This window comes from Stigmatopora argus, chromosome 13, assembly GCF_051989625.1.
Source record: "Stigmatopora argus isolate UIUO_Sarg chromosome 13, RoL_Sarg_1.0, whole genome shotgun sequence".
NCBI lineage: Eukaryota > Metazoa > Chordata > Actinopteri > Syngnathiformes > Syngnathidae > Stigmatopora > Stigmatopora argus.
The window spans coordinates 10,558,162-10,580,171 of record NC_135399.1 but is presented as its reverse complement, the minus strand read 5'-3'; the positions used below and the strand labels follow the sequence as shown (position 1 = coordinate 10,580,171).

Below are 22,010 nucleotides of genomic sequence, written 5' to 3'. Positions count from 1 at the left end.
CAAAGCGTATTCCACAGTTCAAAGTTTTATTAACAACTGAAATCAATAATACTCTTAGTCTGCTTAACAAAACCCAGGCAACATCTCCGTTAAATAAAACAAGACAACAGAATTTGAAAAATCGTTGCGACAATTCACACCAAATGACCCAAAAGCTAAATCAAACATAATAAACTAATAAACATAGGTAATACTTGGAATGCCTTGTGCAAATTTCCGTGGTTCAGCCTACATGCAGCATAATGTTTTTGCAATGACTTGTCCACACTGAATGTGACTTGACACCTTAGATCCTTTCCCCACTTTTTCACCGTTAACCCTTTCACAAGTTCCATTTTCTTCTGTTTCTCTCTCCCTCCTTAAAGCGCAAGATTCCGCAGACCTTGTACTCTTAATTGATGGATCACAGAACGTTGGAGCAGCGAACTTTGAATATGTTCGTGATTTGGCATTGAGAATTGTTGAGCGCCTCGATGTTGGCAGAGAGACCGTTCAGGTGGCCTTAGCCCTGTACCACGCCGACCCCGAGATTAAGTTCTATCTCAGTACACATGAGAGCAAAGCTTCGGTCCTGGAGGCTATAAAGGAACTTACGTACACAGGGAGTCCCGAATCTAACTTGGGCCGAGCCTTGGAAGTAGCCCAAAGTCTTTTGAGCCAGTCCACCGGGGGCAGGGCAGAGGAGGGCGTACCCCAAATGGTGGTCGTTATCAGTGCTGGGCCATCCACCGATGATACCGGGGCTGGCGACCGGGCCCTAAAGAGGGCCGGAGTTATCACCCTCGCCTTGGTCATCGGTAACACCGCCATGGCAGATTTGGAAGCAGTGGCTACCCATGAGTCGTTTGTCCTGTCGGCCCCTGATTTCAGATCAGTGGCAGGCATGGGTGACCAGCTGTCGCCATTGCTTCAGGGTGTGATCGGTCGCTCCATTATAGTACAGAATGAGTTCACAGAAGGTAGGTCACTTTTCTGTAATTGTAGTGTTGAGAGGCTTTTGAGAAATCTAAAGCCCAAAGGTATAAAACATTCACCTTTGAAATATTTCTTTTTTATTATTATTAGTTTTAGGTTTTTCGAGTAGAAAAGTAAATTTGAAAAGTAATGGGTAATAATAATTATACTTTTAGCATTTCAAATATCGTTTTTGAGCTGTTATTTCCCTGACAATCTCAACATTAGATATAAAATGTGTGAAATAAAAAAAAATAAAAACAATTATTCTCAAATAAATTCCTACGTTAGAATGTTTAATTTCAAGAGTTGAATCTTGAAGTTGTTTTTGAGGGATTTTTTGTAAGACACCCATAATGGGTACGCTACGAGAAAAGACAAAAAATATAAACAAAAAACTTTTACCGTATTACAGATATGAGATGCTGCATGAAGTCAGTTTATTTGTATAAAAGATGGTTATTAAGGATTTCCTATGACAGGTGGTGCATTAAGTGTGTTAAGTTCTGCATTGATAAAAAGGAACTAGCTTCGTGAAATGCTTTAGTATGAACTATTATCAGAAATGGTTTGTGATTGCTAATTTGCATAAAAGTCACACTGAGTAGTGGTTGTTAGGTACTATACATGGTGAACCATTGAAATGAAAGGAAATGATTAATGCTTTAAATGGAAATTCAGAAATTTGCTTAGCATTAAAAGGTCAATTTCTCACAAGTTGAATTTCATTTGGTATCTACTACTAATCTATTTTCTTTCCTCATCAGTCGTGGCTGTTGAACCAAGAGACATCATTTTCCTCCTTGACAGCACAATGGGTGCCACAATTATCAACTCCATACGTGAGTTCATCCGGAGGTTCGTCAACATCATGCCCATAGGCCCAGGTGGTGTTCAAGTGGGTGTGGCCCAGTTCAGCAATGCCCCCCGGCTGGAGATAGACCTCAACTCTTACGAATCTAGGGATGACCTAATGGCTGCTCTCGGTCGAATCAAACCCAGACCGGGGCAGACAATTAACATCGGGGCTGCCTTGGACTTTGTCAGGACTGAGATGATTCGATCCGAAAAAGGCAGTCGCCTTCAACAAGGCGTTCCGCAGCTTGTTCTCCTGATGACCACCAAAAAGTCAGCTGATGATGTCAGGGGTCCAGCCAGGGCTCTGCAGCAAATGGGTGTACTGACTATTGCCGCCGGTTCCAAGACAGCCGACGAGCAAGAACTAAAGGAGATTGTCTTTGACGAAAGTCTCATTTTCATGATGAGGGACTTCCGCATGATACTACGCAACCCAAAGATGATCATTAATCCGCTTTCTACTCTAGCCGGCATCTTTGTGACTGAAGAGCCCACTGAGCCAGGTAGGGCACATCCATAGGTTTTATCCATATTGATTTCAATAGCATTTCAATGCGTGTCTTTTTTTCTTCTGCTTTTCCTCAGTGGTGGAAATAACAACGGTGCAGACCCAAAGTGTGGTCAGAGACATTGTCTTCCTTGTAGATGGCTCTAACTACATCGGCAGCAACAACTTTCCATTTGTGCGAGACTTCATGATTAATGTGGTCAATCAACTAGATGTCAAACCCGATCAGGTCCAAATTGGCCTGATGCAGTTCGCTGAGCAGCCAAAAATTGAATTTTATCTCAATACGGCGCGCGATAGGCAAGATGTAGTAAACAGAATCTCTCAACTCAGACTGACGGGAGGCTCTGTATTGAATACGGGTGCTGCCATGGAATACGCCCTGCGCAACATGTTCACTCCAGGAACCGGCTCACGCAAGAGGCAAGGAGTACAGCAAGTGTTGGTCCTCATCACAGGAGGTCCTGCTCAGGATGAGATGAAGAGTGTGGCAGATAAGCTAGCTCTCGGAGGAGTTCTGACCTTTGTGGTCAGTTCAGGACAAGCAGACCAGGCAGTCCTGCAAACAGTTGCCTTTGTCCCAGACTTGGCTTACCACGAGCCAAGTTTCTCCTATTTGCCGGCAATGGCTGAACAAATCATGCCAAAGTTAATAACAGTGGTCGGTGCTACTGAAGAAGAATCCGGTAAGTTTTTTGTGTTTGACACATACTTTGCAAACACATTAAAATGATACCTGAACAAAAAAAAAATCCTGTATCTGTTAATAGAGGCACTAAAGTAATTTAGTAAAAAAAATATGAGCACAGATACTTTATTAAGATCATTAATTTCTTAAAACTGTTTCATTGTAATTGACAAATTATTTGTCAACCATAATTGGAAAATTAAACTAGCATTTATAGGTATACTCATGGATTACATATTTTAACAGATATGGGTAGGTGAAATTGTTGCTGCTCAACTATGATTTTCAAACTTGGAAAGGATTGTTTTTTTACTAATCCCACCATGTCAGCAAGAAGAAAAAAGAGAAAATCTACCCAAGTATATAATATTCTGTGCTTCTTGAAAATTCGGTCAAAATGCTCTAAAACGTGCACCTTTGAAAAAATATACCAGTGAATGAATATATACTTTTTCAGAAATAGTAGTTATTTCAATGTAATAAAAAAACTATAAATTAAGTATTCTTGCAACAGGGAGAAACTGCAATACAAATGGATAATATCATACAGATTACTGGCAAAGATCCCTTAAATAACGTTTTTTTTCTTCCTGTTACTCGTTTTTCACAGCGGTTGCTGGAGTGGAAAGAGATGTCGCCTTCCTTATTGATGGAACCGATTCTGTTCGGCCAGACTTCAATTACGTCCGGGATTTTATCCTTAAAGTCATTCAACCACTGGACATCGGGAGTGACAAAGTGCGAGTTGCGGTGGTTCAGCACAGCGAAAGTCCGACTCCCAATTTCTATCTGAACAGCTATCAGACCAAAGAGGAGGTGATACGTGCAGTCACTCAAATGACACTGGCCGGAGGACGCAGTCTCAACACAGGTTCAGCTCTGAAGTTCATGCGGGACACTATCTTGTCCGAAACACATGGCAGCCGCCGGGCGCGGAGTGTTCCACAGTTTTTGATCGTTCTGACTGGAAGCAGATCCAGGGATAATGTGAGGGAGCCTGCCGGTGATCTGAAAACTCAGGGGGTTGTGCCCTTTGGCGTCGGGGTCAAGGATGCAGACCAAAGGCAGATTGAGGAGATTTCACACAATCCTTCCTTTGCTTTCAAAGTAAAGGAATTTAGCGAACTTGATACTGTGCCTCAAAAACTGAATACCTACGTGAGCCTTCCGGCAGACCAGCTCAACATAGTCCTACAGGAAGGTAAGAAATAACTATTTTTTGCTGCTTTTTGATCCAGGGTTTACAAAAAATGTGCATATGTTTCCCAATTATAGTACAAGGTCAAGCTGTAAAAAGGGACATTGTGTTCTTACTGGATTCCTCTGAAAACACCATAAACAGCTTTTCAGACATTAAAGTTTTTCTTAAGAGCATACTGGAAAGTCTGTATGTCAGTGAGAACCAAGACAGGGTGTCTGTGATTCAATTTGCGGATAAGGCACATGTCAACTTCTATCTAAACTCTTACAAGACCAAGAGTGATGTTATGGATGCCATTGGTAACTTAAGCCATGGTGGAGGTGGGAAGCTCCTTAATGTTGGAGCGGCAATTCAGTTTGTGAGACACAGCGTCTTTACTTCCTCGTCTGGCAGCAGGAGACTAGAGGGTGTGCCGCAAATTTTGATCCTTCTTGCCACCAACCCATCCACCGATGACGTGAGCAGCCCAGCTCTTGCGCTCAAGGATCACGGCATTGTGACTTTGGGGGTCGGAGTGGGGGATATGGATTTTTCTGACTTGGAAAAGGTTGCCTTTGAACCTGCTTTCACATATAAAGTCACTCATATTACTGAGTTACCATCTATCCAATCTAAGATCATTGCCGCACTCTATGCAAATAAAGATGCCACAGAATCCACAACACATGATGTAATAGGTAAGAATTCCATCATAACATGCTTTCATGAAGCTCAATGATTTTGTTCAATTGTAACGATACATATTTTGCATAAGGTATTGTGATATCCACCCTCTTCTTGATACATAAGACTGTTTTCTGTCTCTTAGCTTTTCAAAAAGAAACTTTCTCAACACAAATCTTTTATTAGTTTCACACACTCGGAGCAAAAACCAAGGGTTTCACTTTCCATTCTCTGCATATCTGTCGTCTCTGAAAGATCTTTATATGTATTCACACGCTTGACACAGGCCGCACTAAAAGGGACATAGTATTCCTTGTCGACGGTTCTGATGACTCAAGAAATGGATTACCGGCGATTCGGGAATTCATCAGAAGAATGGTGGAAGAGCTGGACATTGACGACGATAAGGTCCGAGTGGCCGTCCTTCAGTATAGTGATGACACCAGCATTTATTTCAACTTGATGGCTCATAGTTCCAAACGGGACATCATCTATGCTGTTAGAAGCCTCCGACATAAAGGAGGGAAACAGAGGAACACAGGTGCTGCACTTGAATTTGTGCGGGATTTCCTTTTCAACACTGCCTCAGGAAGCAGAGTTGTCCATAGAGTCCCTCAGATTCTGTTTGTATTAACCGGAGGTGACTCAGGTGACGACATTTCAGGGGCTGCAGCTGACCTCCATAAAAATGGTGTTGTGTCTTTTGCTATCGGGATGAAAAACGCTAAACAAGAGGAGTTAGAAAAAATTTCCTCCTCTTCCTCTTATATTTTTAATCTGCCTGTTTTTGGCGAACTTTTATCCATCCAACAAGAATTAGTCTCTTTTGTCCAGGTGGGAAAACTGCTTGAACCTTCCATAGGTAAGAATTACCCCTGATTTTCCTTTTTCTTGATATTTGATCCTTTTTTTAAACTCCAAGGGAATTGCATCAAAATCTGGAAAAAAATCTTGAGCAGCTTGATATTGCTTAAAGTTTCTCTATCAGAGAAATTTGGCTACACTGTTTGTTGTATGGTTCATTGAACGTCCTTTCTGCAGAGCATTGGTTCCCTTTCTGATGCTCTTTCTTGAGCCAATGATTATTGCATCATTGACATCGAATTCACATTTGATGCGAGTCTTCTTTTTCAAAGTTTATAACTTTATTTCTCTTGACAGAGGGTGTCCTTTGCCTCTTCTTGTTTTCAACCACATCACTTGCTTGAAAAATGTATCTATAAAAAATCAAGCTGAATAGCATGTAAATGACGTCAATTTATAAATCGTGTTTTTTATCCTTAACAAGGTTTGCTCTTTTTTTTCTATAGTGGAACAAGATTCCGCACAAAGAGACATTGTGTTTCTGGTGGATGGTTCGGATGAAACTTTGGGTGCATTCCCAGCCATTAGAAGTTTCATGAAAGAAGTGGTCAAAACACTCAGTGTTGGTGAAAACAGAGACCAGGTCTCTGTGGTCCAGTATAGCACCGATTCACAAACGCAATTTAATTTCAACACCTATGCTGATTTACAAGATGTTCTCACTGCTGTTGAGCAGTTGAAACACAAAGGTGGCAGGCGCCTCAACACTGGGGCTGCTCTGGAATATGTGAGGACCAATACTTTCACCGAGTCCTCTGGGAGTCGGCATAAAGATGGTGTGCCTCAAATATTGATTCTGTTGTGTGGGGGTAAATCTCAAGACGAGGTCAGGAGCACTGCTGCAGCTCTTAAACAGGATCAAGTTGTCGCCTTCTGCGTGGGCACTAAAAATTCAGATTTACTCGAGCTGCAAAACATTGCACATGTACCATCATATGCCTTTACTCTGCCACAATTTGAGGATATTGGGAAAATCTATCAGCAGCTAGTTTCTTTTGTGAAGAGAATACCTCGGCAGACCAGATCAAAACCTCCAACTGTATCTGGTAAGCAAATGACAGACCTACCTATCGAAACCCTCCGAACATACAATGTACAAACACAACCAACACACCCACCCATCCTTCCTATCCAACCTAAGCACCCACCCAACTATTCCTCTTGTCCGTCCATCTGTCCATCATCCACACAACTATCCTATTTTTCTGTTGCCCCTATGGTTACAGATTCCACGAGACGGGACATCGTATTTTTACTCGATGGATCTGATAAATCTGGAACAAGATTCCAAGATATTAAGGATTTTGTTCTTGGGGTAGTAGCACACCTTCATATCCATGGAAACAATGACCAAGTGGCTGTGGTTCAGTACAGCAACACTGCACAGATTAACTTTGACCTGGGCCACTTTTCCTCAGTGGATACTGTCGTTGATGCAATAAAAAGTCTAAATCACAAGGGCGGTTCGCCAAATAACATTGGCACAGCACTCAAATATTTGAGGGAGCATATCTTTACCCCTAATGCGGGTAGTAGATTCCCACATGGTGTTCCACAAATCCTTTTTGTGCTAAGCAATGAACGATCAGCAGATGACATAAGAGAGCCTGTCAGAATGCTGAAAGAGATTGGTGTGATCATAATTGCCATTGGAACAGCGAATGCTGACACCCTAGAACTTCAGACCATGTCTCATGATGCCAAATATGCACTTTCTGTAAGTGATTATAAAGAGCTACGTAATGCTAAGGAAGGTGTTTTGTCAATACTTAAGGAGCCAGACCACCAAATAGAACAGTCCACACCAATGGAAAGTTTTGGTAAGCTGTTCTTTGTGGATTTGATTCCATATTAGTAACGAGTATTTTCGACTAATGGAGATCAAAAAAAGATTTTCTTGCTTAGCAGTTAGTTACTATAACTGACATTTTTACTTTAATGTTTTTCTTTACTGCAGAATCAAGGAAAAAAGACATAGTGTTTCTGATTGATGGATCATATGACTCACGAAACGGCTTTGAAGCCATTCGACAATTTATTGAACAATTGGCTGAAAACTTGAGCCTTGATGACAGAGACCAGGTGGCTGTCGTTCAGTACAGCCGGAATGCCACTGTCAATTTCTACTTGAATTCTTATTCATCGAAGACTGATCTGCTCAATTCGATACGAACCATAGGGCACAAGTATGGCAGACCCCTATACCTTGGCAAAGCACTGGAGTTTGTCAGAGACAACGTCTTTGCATCTTCGGTCGGGGGCCGAAGCGCATCGCTGGTCCCTCAGTATCTGTTTGTGTTTAGTGGCGGCAGATCCAGGGATGATGTAAGAGGACCAGCTCGGTCACTCAAAGAAAATGGCATTAAAACATTCTCTATTGGAACCAACAATGCTGATATATTGGAAATGCAAAACATCTCTAATTCACCATCACACTATTTTTCTATTACGAGCTTTACCAATCTGCCAAGTGTTCAGGAATCCATCAGAGCCATGTTAAGAGAGGTTGACGACACAACCAGATATACGCCCTCTATTGGTAAGATGTACCCCTTTTTTGAAGGGGGGGATTTGTTTTAGAGAAGCACTCCACCCTTTGCAAGTATAAGTCTACATTTTTAACAACATTTGTGTACAATTTCAGATACTTCCACAGTTACAGAATTAGAAATGGGTGGTCCTGCTGATGTTGTTTTTCTACTTGCTGGATCTGATGACATGAGTGCAAGTGAAGGACCTGTTTTGGATTTTGTGAGACAGTTTGTTCAAAAAGTACAAATTGGGCCAAGCAATGTACAAGTTGGTCTCATTCAATATGGTAAAACAGCCACAACAGAATTTTTATTAAATTCGTATGGACATAAAGATGAGTTGATCAGCCACATAAGCACTATAAGACTGAAGGGAGGTTCAACGGTGAACACTGGTTCAGCCCTTGATTTTGCTCAGAAGTACGTGTTCACAACATCTACTGGAAGCAGAGCCCAGCAAGGAATCCCACAAGCAATGATTGTTCTCAGTGGGAAAAAGTCAGACGATTATGTTGCAGAACCACTGAATAGACTAAGAAATTCTGGAATTGTCCTTCATAGCCTTGGAATAAATGATGCTGATCGACAGGAAATGAAGGAAATATCGGGCAGTTTGAAAACTCCCATATTTATCAATGCAACAACTGACTTCCCAATAGTAACCAATCATTTGCTCTCTGCAATTTTATCTCATAAAGAAACAGCTGGCCCTGGTCTCGGTGAGTGGCATTTTTAAAAAAATAACTCATCTTAAAATTTAGCATTTAATTGATACGATATTAGAAAATAAGCTATTCCACAAACATATTCTCAAAACTGAGGCTGTTTTTAACTGATAAATAGTGAAATCATTGCAGGTGAAAAGGAAAAATATCTTCAATAAAAAGTTTTCAATATTTTTATAGCTGAAACGCACACCAAAAAGGACATTGTATTCCTTCTGGATGGTTCTGATGGAACAAGGAATGGCTTCCCTGTCATGCGTGATTTTGTTGAGAAAGCGGTGGAGTCATTAAATGTGGACGGAGACGGAGACCGTGTATCTGTTGTCCAGTACAGTAGAAATGCAGAGGCTCAATTCTATCTGAATACGTACAACACAAAAGAGAAGATTGTGGATGCAGTCAGAGGTCTAAGACATAAGGGGGGAAGGCCTCTCAACACAGGGGCAGCCCTCCGATATGTCAGAGAAAATGTCTTTACAAGCACCAGTGGGAGTAGACACCTCCAAGGTGTTCCACAGATCTTGATCTTATTGAATAGCAGACGATCTTTTGACAGCATTGATGCACAGACCTCTGCACTGAAACAAAACGGCATATATACAATCAGCATTGGCACTCGGAGTTCTGACAACATCGAGCTGCAGAAAATATCCTACGATCCCAGTTATGCACTAACAGTGTTTGACTTTACTGGATTACAAAATGTCCAAAAGAGCCTCTCCTCTTTAATAGGAAGAGTGGAAAGGAGAACAAAGACTCCAAAAATTACTGGTAAGAAGGTTCACCATTCAAACATATAAGGAAGAGAAAATGATAATAAACATGTATAAAGAGCTGAATCTTAAAAACAAATCTGTCTCAAAAATTTTGTACCACAACAGACGAGAAAAGAAAAGAAAGGGATGTAGTTTTCTTGTTAGATGGCTCTGACGCCACAAGAAACTCATTCCCAGCTATGAGAGACTTTGTCCAAAGAGTCGTAGAGACACTGAGTGTGGATGACAACAAAGATCGTGTCTCACTGGTTCAGTACAGCCGAGATGCCGCTGTTCAGTTCTATCTGAACACATACACGACTAAGGGCGACATCCTTAACATTGTCAGAGCGTTGAGGCACAGGGGCGGCAGACCCCTCAACACTGGAGCAGCTCTCCAGTACTTGAGAGATAATGTCTTTACTGACTCTGCAGGCAGCAGACGTCTTGAAGGCGTCCCGCAGGTCCTAATATTGCTAAGTGGTGGAAAGTCATTTGATAGTGTGGATGCACCCGCTTCTGCTCTCAAACAGCTTGGGGTGCTGATCTTCTCCATTGGAACCAAAAGCTCAGATAGCAGAGAACTGCAGAAAATATCGCACGATCCCAGATACGCTCTAGTTGTGCCTGAATTCACTGACCTTCCAAGTGTCCAACAACAGCTTCAGTCTTCTGTGGAGGTTGTGGCAACGGATGTCACCCCAGAAACGCCACCAGTAATTGGTACGTGTAAAAGCACAACACTCACTGTGTATGGATGGGGTGTCTGATTCCTCTGACCTAACGCGACTTGTAGTTAGTGATTATTTACCATAATTATAGTATTCATCATAGAAAAAACTTAGCTGGCAACAGGAGTGCTGTCCCAACAGTATCAGTAGCCAGCTAGTGTCACAGTTTCGCAACGTTTTTTTTTTATCGTTTGTCCTCCTGTCTTTTCTCAGCTGAAGACAAAAAGGATATTGTTTTCCTTCTGGACGGTTCTGATGGAACAAGGAACGGGTTCCCCGCCATGCGCGATTTTGTAGAGCAAGTGGTGGGGAAACTGAACCTGGGCGTGAACAGAGACCGTGTCTCTGTGGTCCAGTACAGCAAAGATGCAGAGGCCAAATTCTACTTAAACACGTACACAAGAGGAGAGGAAATTGTGGATGCAGTCAGAGGGCTCAGACACAGAGGAGGGAGACCCCTCAACACAGGGGCTGCCCTCCGATATGTCAGGGACAACGTCTTTACAAACTCCTCAGGGAGTAGGCGCCCACAAGGTGTTCCACAGATATTGATCCTGCTAAATGGTGGGCAGTCTTTTGACAGTGTCGATGCGCCAGCATCTGCTCTCAGACAGCAGGGCATCTTTACAATCAGCATTGGAACACAGAACTCTGACAGCAGCGAGCTGAAAAAGATCTCCCATGACCCTAGTCATGCCCTGGCAGTGTCTGAGCTCACTGACCTCCCTAGTGTCCAAGAACAGCTCTCGGCCGCAATGAGCATGGTACTCAGAGCTACACCCATGACACCAAAAGTGACTGGTAAGCGTTATGTATTCACAGACATATGACAACTTGGCTGCAATTCATTTGTAAAAGGGGCTCTTGTCGACATTCAGAGTGTAAATGGTAGGGCCTGTTGTCTTATTGCTATCATGTTTGTTTACCACAGTGGGCAGACCAGGAAGGGATGTTGTTTTCCTGTTAGATGGCTCTGACACCACAAGAAACTCATTCCCAGCTATGAGAGACTTTGTCCAAAGAGTCGTAGAGACACTGAGTGTGGATGACAACAAAGATCGTGTCTCACTGGTTCAGTACAGCCGTGATGCCGCTGTTCAGTTCTATCTGAACACATACACGACTAAGAGCGACATCCTTAACATTGTCAGAGCGTTGAGGCACAGGGGCGGCAGACCCCTCAACACTGGAGCAGCTCTCCAGTACTTGAGAGACAATGTCTTTACTGACACTGCAGGCAGCAGACGTCTTGAAGGCGTCCCGCAGGTCCTAATATTGCTAAGTGGTGGAAAGTCATTTGATAGTGTCGATGCACCCGCTTCTGCTCTCAAACAGCTTGGGGTGCTGATCTTCCCCATTGGAACCAAAAGCTCAGATAGCAGAGAACTGCAGAAAATATCGCACGATCCCAGATACGCTCTAGTTGTGCCTGAATTCACTGACCTTCCGAGTATCCAACAACAGCTTGAGTCCTCTGTGGAGGTTGTGGCAACCGATGTCACCCCAGAAACGCCACCAGTAATTGGTACGTGTACAAGCACAACACTCACTGTGTATGGATGGGGTGTCTGATTCCTCTGACCTAACGCGACTTATAGTTAGTGATTATTTACCATGTTTATATTTACCATAGAAGAAATTTAGCTGGCAAAAGGAGTGCTGTCCCTACAGTATCAGTAGTCAGCTAGTGTCACAGTTTCGCAACGTTTTTTTTTATCGTTTGTCCTCCTGTCTTTTCTCAGCTGAAGACAAAAAGGATATTGTTTTCCTTCTGGACGGTTCTGATGGAACAAGGAACGGGTTCCCCGCCATGCGCGATTTTGTAGAGCAAGTGGTGGGAAAAATGAACGTGGACGTGAACAGAGACCGTGTCTCTGTGGTCCAGTACAGCAAAGATGCAGAGGCCAAATTCTACTTAAACACGTACACAAGAGGAGAGGATATTGTTGATGCAGTCAGAGGGCTCAGACACAGAGGAGGGAGACCCCTCAACACAGGGGCTGCCCTCCGATATGTCAGGGACAACGTCTTTACAAACTCCTCAGGGAGTAGGCGCCCACAAGGTGTTCCACAGATATTGATCCTGCTAAATGGTGGGCAGTCTTTTGACAGTGTCGATGCGCCAGCATCTGCTCTCAGACAGCAGGGCATCTTTACAATCAGCATTGGAACACAGAACTCTGACAGCAGCGAGCTGAAAAAGATCTCCCATGAGCCTAGTCATGCCCTGGCAGTGTCTGAGTTCACTGACCTCCCTAGTGTCCAAGAACAGCTCTCGGCCGCAATGAGCATGGTACTCAGAGCTACACCCATGACACCAAAAGTGACTGGTAAGCGTTATGTATTCACAGACATATGACAACTTGGCTGCAATTCATTTTAAAAGGGGCTCTTGTCGACATTCCGAGTGTAAATGGTAGGGCCTGTTGTCTTATTGCTATCATGTTTGTTTACCACAGTGGGCAGACCAGGAAGGGATGTTGTTTTCCTGTTAGATGGCTCTGACACCACAAGAAACTCATTCCCAGCTATGAGAGACTTTGTCCAAAGAGTCGTAGAGACACTGAGTGTGGATGACAACAAAGATCGTGTCTCGCTGGTTCAGTACAGCCGAGATGCCGCTGTTCAGTTCTATCTGAACACATACACGACTAAGAGCGACATCCTTAGCATTGTCAGAGCGTTGAGGCACAGGGGCGGCACACCCCTCAACACTGGAGCAGCTCTCCAGTACTTGAGAGATAATGTCTTTACTGACACTGCAGGCAGCAGACGTCTGGAAGGCGTCCCGCAGGTCCTAATATTGCTAAGTGGTGGAAAGTCATTGGATAGTGTGGATGCACCCGCTTCTGCTCTCAAACAGCTTGGGGTGCTGATCTTCCCCATTGGAACCAAAAGCTCAGATAGCAGAGAACTGCAGAAAATATCGCACGATCCCAGATACGCTCTAGTTGTGCCTGAATTCACTGACCTTCCGAGTATCCAACAACAGCTTGAGTCCTCTGTGGAGGTTGTGGCAACCGATGTCACCCCAGAAACGCCACCAGTATTTGGTACGTGTACAAGCACAACACTCACTGTGTATGGATGGGGTGTCTGATTCCACTGACCTAACGCGACTTATAGTTAGTGATTATTTACCATGTTTATATTTACTATAGAAGAAATTTAGCTGGCAAAAGGAGTGCTGTCCCTACAGTATCAGTAGTCAGCTAGTGTCACAGTTTCGCAACGGTTTTTTTTATCGTTTGTCCTCCTGTCTTTTCTCAGCTGAAGACAAAAAGGATATAGTTTTCCTTCTGGACGGTTCTGATGGAACAAGGAACGGGTTCCCCGCTATGCGCGATTTTGTAGAGCGAGTGGTGGGGAAACTCAACGTGGGCGTGAACAGAGACCGTGTCTCTGTGGTCCAGTACAGCAAAGATGCAGAGGCCAAATTCTACTTAAACACGTACACAAGAGGAGAGGATATTGTGGATGCAGTCAGAGGGCTCAGACACAGAGGAGGGAGACCCATCAACACAGGGGCTGCCCTCCGATATGTCAGGGACAACGTCTTTACAAACTCCTCAGGGAGTAGGCGCCCACAAGGTGTTCCACAAATATTGATCCTGCTAAATGGTGGGCAGTCTTTTGACAGTGTCGATGCGCCAGCATCTGCTCTCAGACAGCAGGGCATCTTTACAATCAGCATTGGAACACAGAACTCTGACAGCAGCGAACTGAAAAAGATCTCCCATGACCCTAGTCATGCCCTGGCAGTGTCTGAGCTCACTGACCTCCCTAGTGTCCAAGAACAGCTCTCGGCCGCAATGAGCATGGTACTCAGAGCTACACCCATGACACCAAAAGTGACTGGTAAGCGTTATGTATTCACAGACATATGACAACTTGGCTGCAATTCATTTGTAAAAGGGGCTCTTGTCGACATTCCAAGTGTAAATGGCAGGGCCTGTTGTCTTATTGCTATCATGTTTGTTTACCACAGTGGGCAGACCAGGAAAGGATGTTGTTTTCCTGTTAGATGGCTCTGATACCGAAAGAAACTCATTCCCAGCTATGAGAGACTTTGTGCAAAGAGTCGTAGAGACACTGAGTGTGGATGACAACAAAGATCGTGTCTCACTGGTTCAGTACAGCCGAGATGCCGCTGTTCAGTTCTATCTGAACACATACACGACTAAGAGCGACATCCTTAACATTGTCAGAGCGTTGAGGCACAGGGGCGGCAAACCCCTCAACACTGGAGCAGCTCTCCAGTACTTGAGAAATAATGTCTTTACTGACTCTGCAGGCAGCAGACGTCTTGAAGGCGTCCCGCAGGTCCTAATATTGCTAAGTGGTGGAAAGTCATTTGATAGTGTCGATGCACCCGCTTCTGCTCTCAAACAGCTTGGGGTGCTGATCTTCCCCATTGGAACCAAAAGCTCAGATAGCAGAGAACTGCAGAAAATATCGCACGATCCCAGATACGCTCTAGTTGTGCCTGAATTCACTGACCTTCCGAGTATCCAACAACAGCTTGAGTCCTCTGTGGAGGTTGTGGCAACCGATGTCACCCCAGAAACGCCACCAGTAATTGGTACGTGTAAAAGCACAACACTCACTGTGTATGGATGGGGTGTCTGATTCCTCTGACCTAACGCGACTTATAGTTAGTGATTATTTACCATGTTTATATTTACCATAGAAGAAATTTAGCTGGCAAAAGGAGTGCTGTCCCGACAGTATCAGTAGTCAGCTAGTGTCACAGTTTCGCAACGTTTTTTTTTATCGTTGGTCCTCCTGTCTTTTCTCAGCTGAAGACAAAAAGGATATTGTTTTCCTTCTGGACGGTTCTGATGGAACAAGGAACGGGTTCCCCGCCATGCGCGATTTTGTAGAGCAAGTGGTGGGGAAACTCAACGTGGGCGTGAACAGAGACCGTGTCTCTGTGGTCCAGTACAGCAAAGATGCAGAGGCCAAATTCTACTTAAACACGTACACAAGAGGAGAGGATATTGTGGATGCAGTCAGAGGGCTCAGACACAGAGGAGGGAGACCCCTCAACACAGGGGCTGCCCTCCGATATGTCAGGGACAACGTCTTTACAAACTCCTCAGGGAGTAGGCGCCCACAAGGTGTTCCACAGATATTGATCCTGCTAAATGGTGGGCAGTCTTTTGACAGTGTCGATGCGCCAGCAACTGCTCTCAGACAGCAGGGCATCTTTACAATCAGCATTGGAACACAGAACTCTGACAGCAGCGAGTTGAAAAAGATCTCCCATGACCCTAGTCATGCCCTGGCAGTGTCTGAGCTCACTGACCTCCCTAGTGTCCAAGAACAGCTCTCGGCCGCAATGAGCATGGTACTCAGAGCTACACCCACGACACCAAAAGTGACTGGTAAGCGTTATGTATTCACAGACATATGACAACTTGGCTGCAATTCATTTGTAAAAGGGGCTCTTGTCGACATTCCGAGTGTAAATGGTAGGGCCTGTTGTCTTATTGCTATCATGTTTGTTTACCACAGTGGGCAGACCAGGAAGGGATGTTGTTTTCCTGTTAGATGGCTCTGACACCACAAGAAACTCATTCCCAGCTATGAGAGACTTTGTCCAAAGAGTCGTAGAGACACTGAGTGTGGATGACAACAAAGATCGTGTCTCACTGGTTCAGTACAGCCGAGAAGCCGATGTTCAGTTCTATCTGAACACATACACGACTAAGAGCGACATCCTTAACATTGTCAGAGCATTGAGGCACAGGGGCGGCAAACCCCTCAACACTGGAGCAGCTCTCCAGTACTTGAGAAATAATGTCTTTACTGACTCTGCAGGCAGCAGACGTCTTGAAGGCGTCCCGCAGGTCCTAATATTGCTAAGTGGTGGAAAGTCATTTGATAGTGTCGATGCACCCGCTTCTGCTCTCAAACAGCTTGGGGTGCTGATCTTCCCCATTGGAACCAAAAGCTCAGATAGCAGAGAACTGCAGAAAATATCGCACGATCCCAGATACGCTCTAGTTGTGCCTGAATTCACTGACCTTCCGAGTATCCAACAACAGCTTGAGTCCTCTGTGGAGGTTGTGGCAACCGATGTCACCCCAGAAACGCCACCAGTAATTGGTACGTGTACAAGCACAACACTCACTGTGTATGGATGGGGTGTCTGATTCCTCTGACCTAACGCGACTTGTAGTTAGTGATTATTTACCATGTTTATATTTACCATAGAAGAAACTTAGCTGGCAACAGGAGTGCTGTCCCAACAGTATCAGTAGCCAGCTAGTGTCACAGTTTCGCAACGTTTTTTTTTATCGTTTGTCCTCCTGTCTTTTCTCAGCTGAAGACAAAAAGGATATTGTTTTCCTTCTGGACGGTTCTGATGGAACAAGGAACGGGTTCCCCGCCATGCGCGATTTTGTAGAGCAAGTGGTGGGAAAAATGAACGTGGACGTGAACAGAGACCGTGTCTCTGTGGTCCAGTACAGCAAAGATGCAGAGGCCAAATTCTACTTAAACACGTACACAAGAGGAGAGGATATTGTTGATGCAGTCAGAGGGCTCAGACACAGAGGAGGGAGACCCCTCAACACAGGGGCTGCCCTCCGATATGTCAGGGACAACGTCTTTACAAACTCCTCAGGGAGTAGGCGCCCACAAGGTGTTCCACAGATATTGATCCTGCTAAATGGTGGGCCGTCTTTTGACAGTGTCGATGCGCCAGCATCTGCTCTCAGACAGCAGGGCATCTTTACAATCAGCATTGGAACACAGAACTCTGACAGCAGCGAGCTGAAAAAGATCTCCCATGACCCTAGTCATGCCCTGACAGTGTCTGAGCTCACTGACCTCCCTAGTGTCCAAGAACAGCTCTCGGCCGCAATGAGCATGGTACTCAGAGCTACACCCATGACACCAAAAGTGACTGGTAAGCGTTATGTATTCACAGACATATGACAACTTGGCTGCAATTCATTTGTAAAAGGGGCTCTTGTCGACATTCAGAGTGTAAATGGTAGGGCCTGTTGTCTTATTGCTATCATGTTTGTTTACCACAGTGGGCAGACCAGGAAGGGATGTTGTTTTCCTGTTAGATGGCTCTGACACCACAAGAAACTCATTCCCAGCTATGAGAGACTTTGTCCAAAGAGTCGTAGAGACACTGAGTGTGGATGACAACAAAGATCGTGTCTCACTGGTTCAGTACAGCCGAGATGCCGCTGTTCAGTTCTATCTGAACACATACACGACTAAGAGCGACATCCTTAACATTGTCAGAGCGTTGAGGCACAGGGGTGGCAAACCCCTCAACACTGGAGCAGCTCTCCAGTACTTGAGAGATAATGTCTTTACTGACTCTGCAGGCAGCAGACGTCTTGAAGGCGTCCCGCAGGTCCTAATATTGCTAAGTGGTGGAAAGTCATTTGATAGTGTCGATGCACCCGCTTCTGCTCTCAAACAGCTTGGGGTGCTGATCTTCCCCATTGGAACCAAAAGCTCAGATAGCAGAGAACTGCAGAAAATATCGCACGATCCCAGATACGCTCTAGTTGTGCCTGAATTCACTGACCTTCCGAGTATCCAACAACAGCTTGAGTCCTCTGTGGAGGTTGTGGCAACCGATGTCACCCCAGAAACGCCACCAGTAATTGGTACGTGTACAAGCACAACACTCACTGTGTATGGATGGGGTGTCTGATTCCTCTGACCTAACGCAACTTATAGTTAGTGATTATTTACCATGTTTATATTTACCATAGAAGAAATTTAGCTGGCAAAAGGAGTGCTGTCCCTACAGTATCAGTAGTCAGCTAGTGTCACAGTTTCGCAACGGTTTTTTTTATCGTTTGTCCTCCTGTCTTTTCTCAGCTGAAGACAAAAAGGATATTGTTTTCCTTCTGGACGGTTCTGATGGAACAAGGAACGGGTTCCCCGCCATGCGCGATTTTGTAGAGCAAGTGGTGGGGAAACTGAACGTGGGCGTGAACAGAGACCGTGTCTCTGTGGTCCAGTACAGCAAAGATGCAGAGGCCAAATTCTACTTAAACACGTACACAAGAGGAGAGGATATTGTTGATGCAGTCAGAGGGCTCAGACACAGAGGAGGGAGACCCCTCAACACAGGGGCTGCCCTCCAATATGTCAGGGACAACGTCTTTACAAACTCCTCAGGGAGTAGGCGCCCACAAGGTGTTCCACAGATATTGATCCTGCTAAATGGTGGGCAGTCTTTTGACAGTGTCGATGCGCCAGCAACTGCTCTCAGACAGCAGGGCATCTTTACAATCAGCATTGGAACACAGAACTCTGACAGCAGCGAGCTGAAAAAGATCTCCCATGACCCCAGTCATGCCCTGGCAGTGTCTGAGCTCACTGACCTCCCTAGTGTCCAAGAACAGCTCTCGGCCGCAATGAGCATGGTACTCAGAGCTACCCCCATGACACCAAAAGTGACTGGTAAGCGTTATGTATTCACAGACATATGACAACTTGGCTGCAATTCATTTGTAAAAGGGGCTCTTGTCGAAATTCCGAGTGTAAATGGTAGGGCCTGTTGTCTTATTGCTATCATGTTTGTTTACCACAGTGGGCAGACCAGGAAGGGATGTTGTTTTCCTGTTAGATGGCTCTGACACCACAAGAAACTCATTCCCAGCTATGAGAGACTTTGTCCAAAGAGTCGTAGAGACACTGAGTGTGGATGACAACAAAGATCGTGTCTCACTGGTTCAGTACAGCCGAGATGCCGCTGTTCAGTTCTATCTGAACACATACACGACTAAGAGCGACATCCTTAACATTGTCAGAGCGTTGAGGCACAGGGGCGGCAAACCCCTCAACACTGGAGCAGCTCTCCAGTACTTGAGAAATAATGTCTTTACTGACTCTGCAGGCAGCAGACGTCTTGAAGGCGTCCCGCAGGTCCTAATATTGCTAAGTGGTGGAAAGTCATTTGATAGTGTCGATGCACCCGCTTCTGCTCTCAAACAGCTTGGGGTGCTGATCTTCCCCATTGGAACCAAAAGCTCAGATAGCAGAGAACTGCAGAAAATATCGCACGATCCCAGATACGCTCTAGTTGTGCCTGAATTCACTGACCTTCCGAGTATCCAACAACAGCTTGAGTCCTCTGTGGAGGTTGTGGCAACCGATGTCACCCCAGAAACGCCACCAGTAATTGGTACGTGTAAAAGCACAACACTCACTGTGTATGGATGGGGTGTCTGATTCCTCTGACCTAACGCGACTTGTAGTTAGTGATTATTTACCATAATTATAGTATTCATCATAGAAAAAACTTAGCTGGCAACAGGAGTGCTGTCCCAACAGTATCAGTAGCCAGCTAGTGTCACAGTTTCGCAACGTTTTTTTTTTATCGTTTGTCCTCCTGTCTTTTCTCAGCTGAAGACAAAAAGGATATTGTTTTCCTTCTGGACGGTTCTGATGGAACAAGGAACGGGTTCCCCGCCATGCGCGATTTTGTAGAGCAAGTGGTGGGGAAACTGAACGTGGGCGTGAACAGAGACCGTGTCTCTGTGGTCCAGTACAGCAAAGATGCAGAGGCCAAATTCTACTTAAACACGTACACAAGAGGAGAGGATATTGTTGATGCAGTCAGAGGGCTCAGACACAGAGGAGGGAGACCCCTCAACACAGGGGCTGCCCTCCAATATGTCAGGGACAACGTCTTTACAAACTCCTCAGGGAGTAGGCGCCCACAAGGTGTTCCACAGATATTGATCCTGCTAAATGGTGGGCAGTCTTTTGACAGTGTCGATGCGCCAGCAACTGCTCTCAGACAGCAGGGCATCTTTACAATCAGCATTGGAACACAGAACTCTGACAGCAGCGAGCTGAAAAAGATCTCCCATGACCCCAGTCATGCCCTGGCAGTGTCTGAGCTCACTGACCTCCCTAGTGTCCAAGAACAGCTCTCGGCCGCAATGAGCATGGTACTCAGAGCTACCCCCATGACACCAAAAGTGACTGGTAAGCGTTATGTATTCACAGACATATGACAACTTGGCTGCAATTCATTTGTAAAAGGGGCTCTTGTCGAAATTCCGAGTGTAAATGGTAGGGCCTGTTGTCTTATTGCTATCATGTTTGTTTACCACAGTGGGCAGACCAGGAAGGGATGTTGTTTTCCTGTTAGATGGCTCTGACACCACAAGAAACTCATTCCCAGCTATGAGAGACTTTGTCCAAAGAGTCGTAGAGACACTGAGTGTGGATGACAACAAAGATCGTGTCTCACTGGTTCAGTACAGCCGAGATGCCGCTGTTCAGTTCTATCTGAACACATACACGACTAAGAGCGACATCCTTAACATTGTCAGAGCGTTGAGGCACAGGGGCGGCAAACCCCTCAACACTGGAGCAGCTCTCCAGTACTTGAGAGATAATGTCTTTACTGACTCTGCAGGCAGCAGACGTCTTGAAGGCGTCCCGCAGGTCCTAATATTGCTAAGTGGTGGAAAGTCATTTGATAGTGTCGATGCACCCGCTTCTGCTCTCAAACAGCTTGGGGTGCTGATCTTCCCCATTGGAACCAAAAGCTCAGATAGCAGAGAACTGCAGAAAATATCGCACGATCCCAGATACGCTCTAGTTGTGCCTGAATTCACTGACCTTCCGAGTATCCAACAACAGCTTGAGTCCTCTGTGGAGGTTGTGGCAACCGATGTCACCCCAGAAACGCCACCAGTAATTGGTAAGTGTACAAGCACAACACTCACTGTGTATGGATGGGGTGTCTGATTCCTCTGACCTAACGCGACTTGTAGTTAGTGATTATTTACCATGTTTATATTTACCATAGAAGAAACTTAGCTGGCAACAGGAGTGCTGTCCCAACAGTATCAGTAGCCAGCTAGTGTCACAGTTTCGCAACTTGGCTGCGATTCATTTGTAAAAGGGGCTCTTGTCGACATTCCGAGTGTAAATGGTAGGGCCTGTTGTCTTATTGCTATCATGTTTGTTTACCACAGTGGGCAGACCAGGGAGGGATGTTGTTTTCCTGTTAGATGGCTCTGACACCACAAGAAACTCATTCCCAGCTATGAGAGACTTTGTCCAAAGAGTCGTAGAGACACTGAGTGTGGATGACAACAAAGATCGTGTCTCACTGGTTCAGTACAGCCGTGATGCCGCTGTTCAGTTCTATTTGAACACATACACGACTAAGAGCAACATCCTTAACATTGTCAGAGCCTTGAGGCACAGGGGCGGCAAACCCCTCAACACTGGAGCAGCTCTCCAGTACTTGAGAGATAATGTCTTTACTGACACTGCAGGCAGCAGACGTCTTGAAGGCGTCCCGCAGGTCCTAATATTGCTAAGTGGTGGAAAGTCATTTGATAGTGTGGATGCACCCGCTTCTGCTCTCAAACAGCTTGGGGTGCTGATCTTCCCCATTGGAACCAAAAGCTCAGATAGCAGAGAACTGCAGAAAATATCGCACGATCCCAGATACGCTCTAGTTGTGCCTGAATTCACTGACCTTCCGAGTATCCAACAACAGCTTGAGTCCTCTGTGGAGGT

General features: G+C 45.1%; 3 protein-coding genes across 10 annotated transcripts in view; 2 read left to right on the top strand and 1 right to left on the bottom strand.

Moving 5' to 3' along the window:
- The window catches only part of LOC144086644 (collagen alpha-3(VI) chain-like), a 43,661-nt gene that overhangs the window by 6,353 nt on the left and 15,298 nt on the right, over window positions 1-22,010 (top strand). For 2 of the 3 annotated variants that reach the window (XM_077616616.1, XM_077616615.1), the window contains exons 3-6: window positions 366-959; window positions 1,722-2,315; window positions 2,398-3,006; window positions 3,619-4,209. In XM_077616616.1, coding sequence (XP_077472742.1) covers window positions 366-959; window positions 1,722-2,315; window positions 2,398-3,006; window positions 3,619-4,209 — 2,388 coding nt within the window. The remainder of the gene's footprint in view (window positions 1-365; window positions 960-1,721; window positions 2,316-2,397; window positions 3,007-3,618; window positions 4,210-22,010) is intronic. The other variant, XM_077616617.1, reaches the window with a different exon arrangement.
- mlphb (melanophilin b) overlaps window positions 1-22,010 on the bottom strand; it is a 60,582-nt gene that overhangs the window by 29,058 nt on the left and 9,514 nt on the right. The window lies entirely within an intron of this gene.
- On the top strand, window positions 15,912-21,503 carry LOC144087192 (collagen alpha-3(VI) chain-like). Its single transcript, XM_077617553.1, has 7 exons — window positions 15,912-16,589; window positions 16,807-17,394; window positions 17,486-18,118; window positions 18,336-18,923; window positions 19,015-19,647; window positions 19,869-20,456; window positions 20,548-21,503. Exons 1-7 carry the CDS (start codon window positions 15,950-15,952, stop codon window positions 21,225-21,227), a joined length of 4,350 nt encoding a protein of 1,449 aa, XP_077473679.1. The 5' UTR covers window positions 15,912-15,949; the 3' UTR covers window positions 21,228-21,503.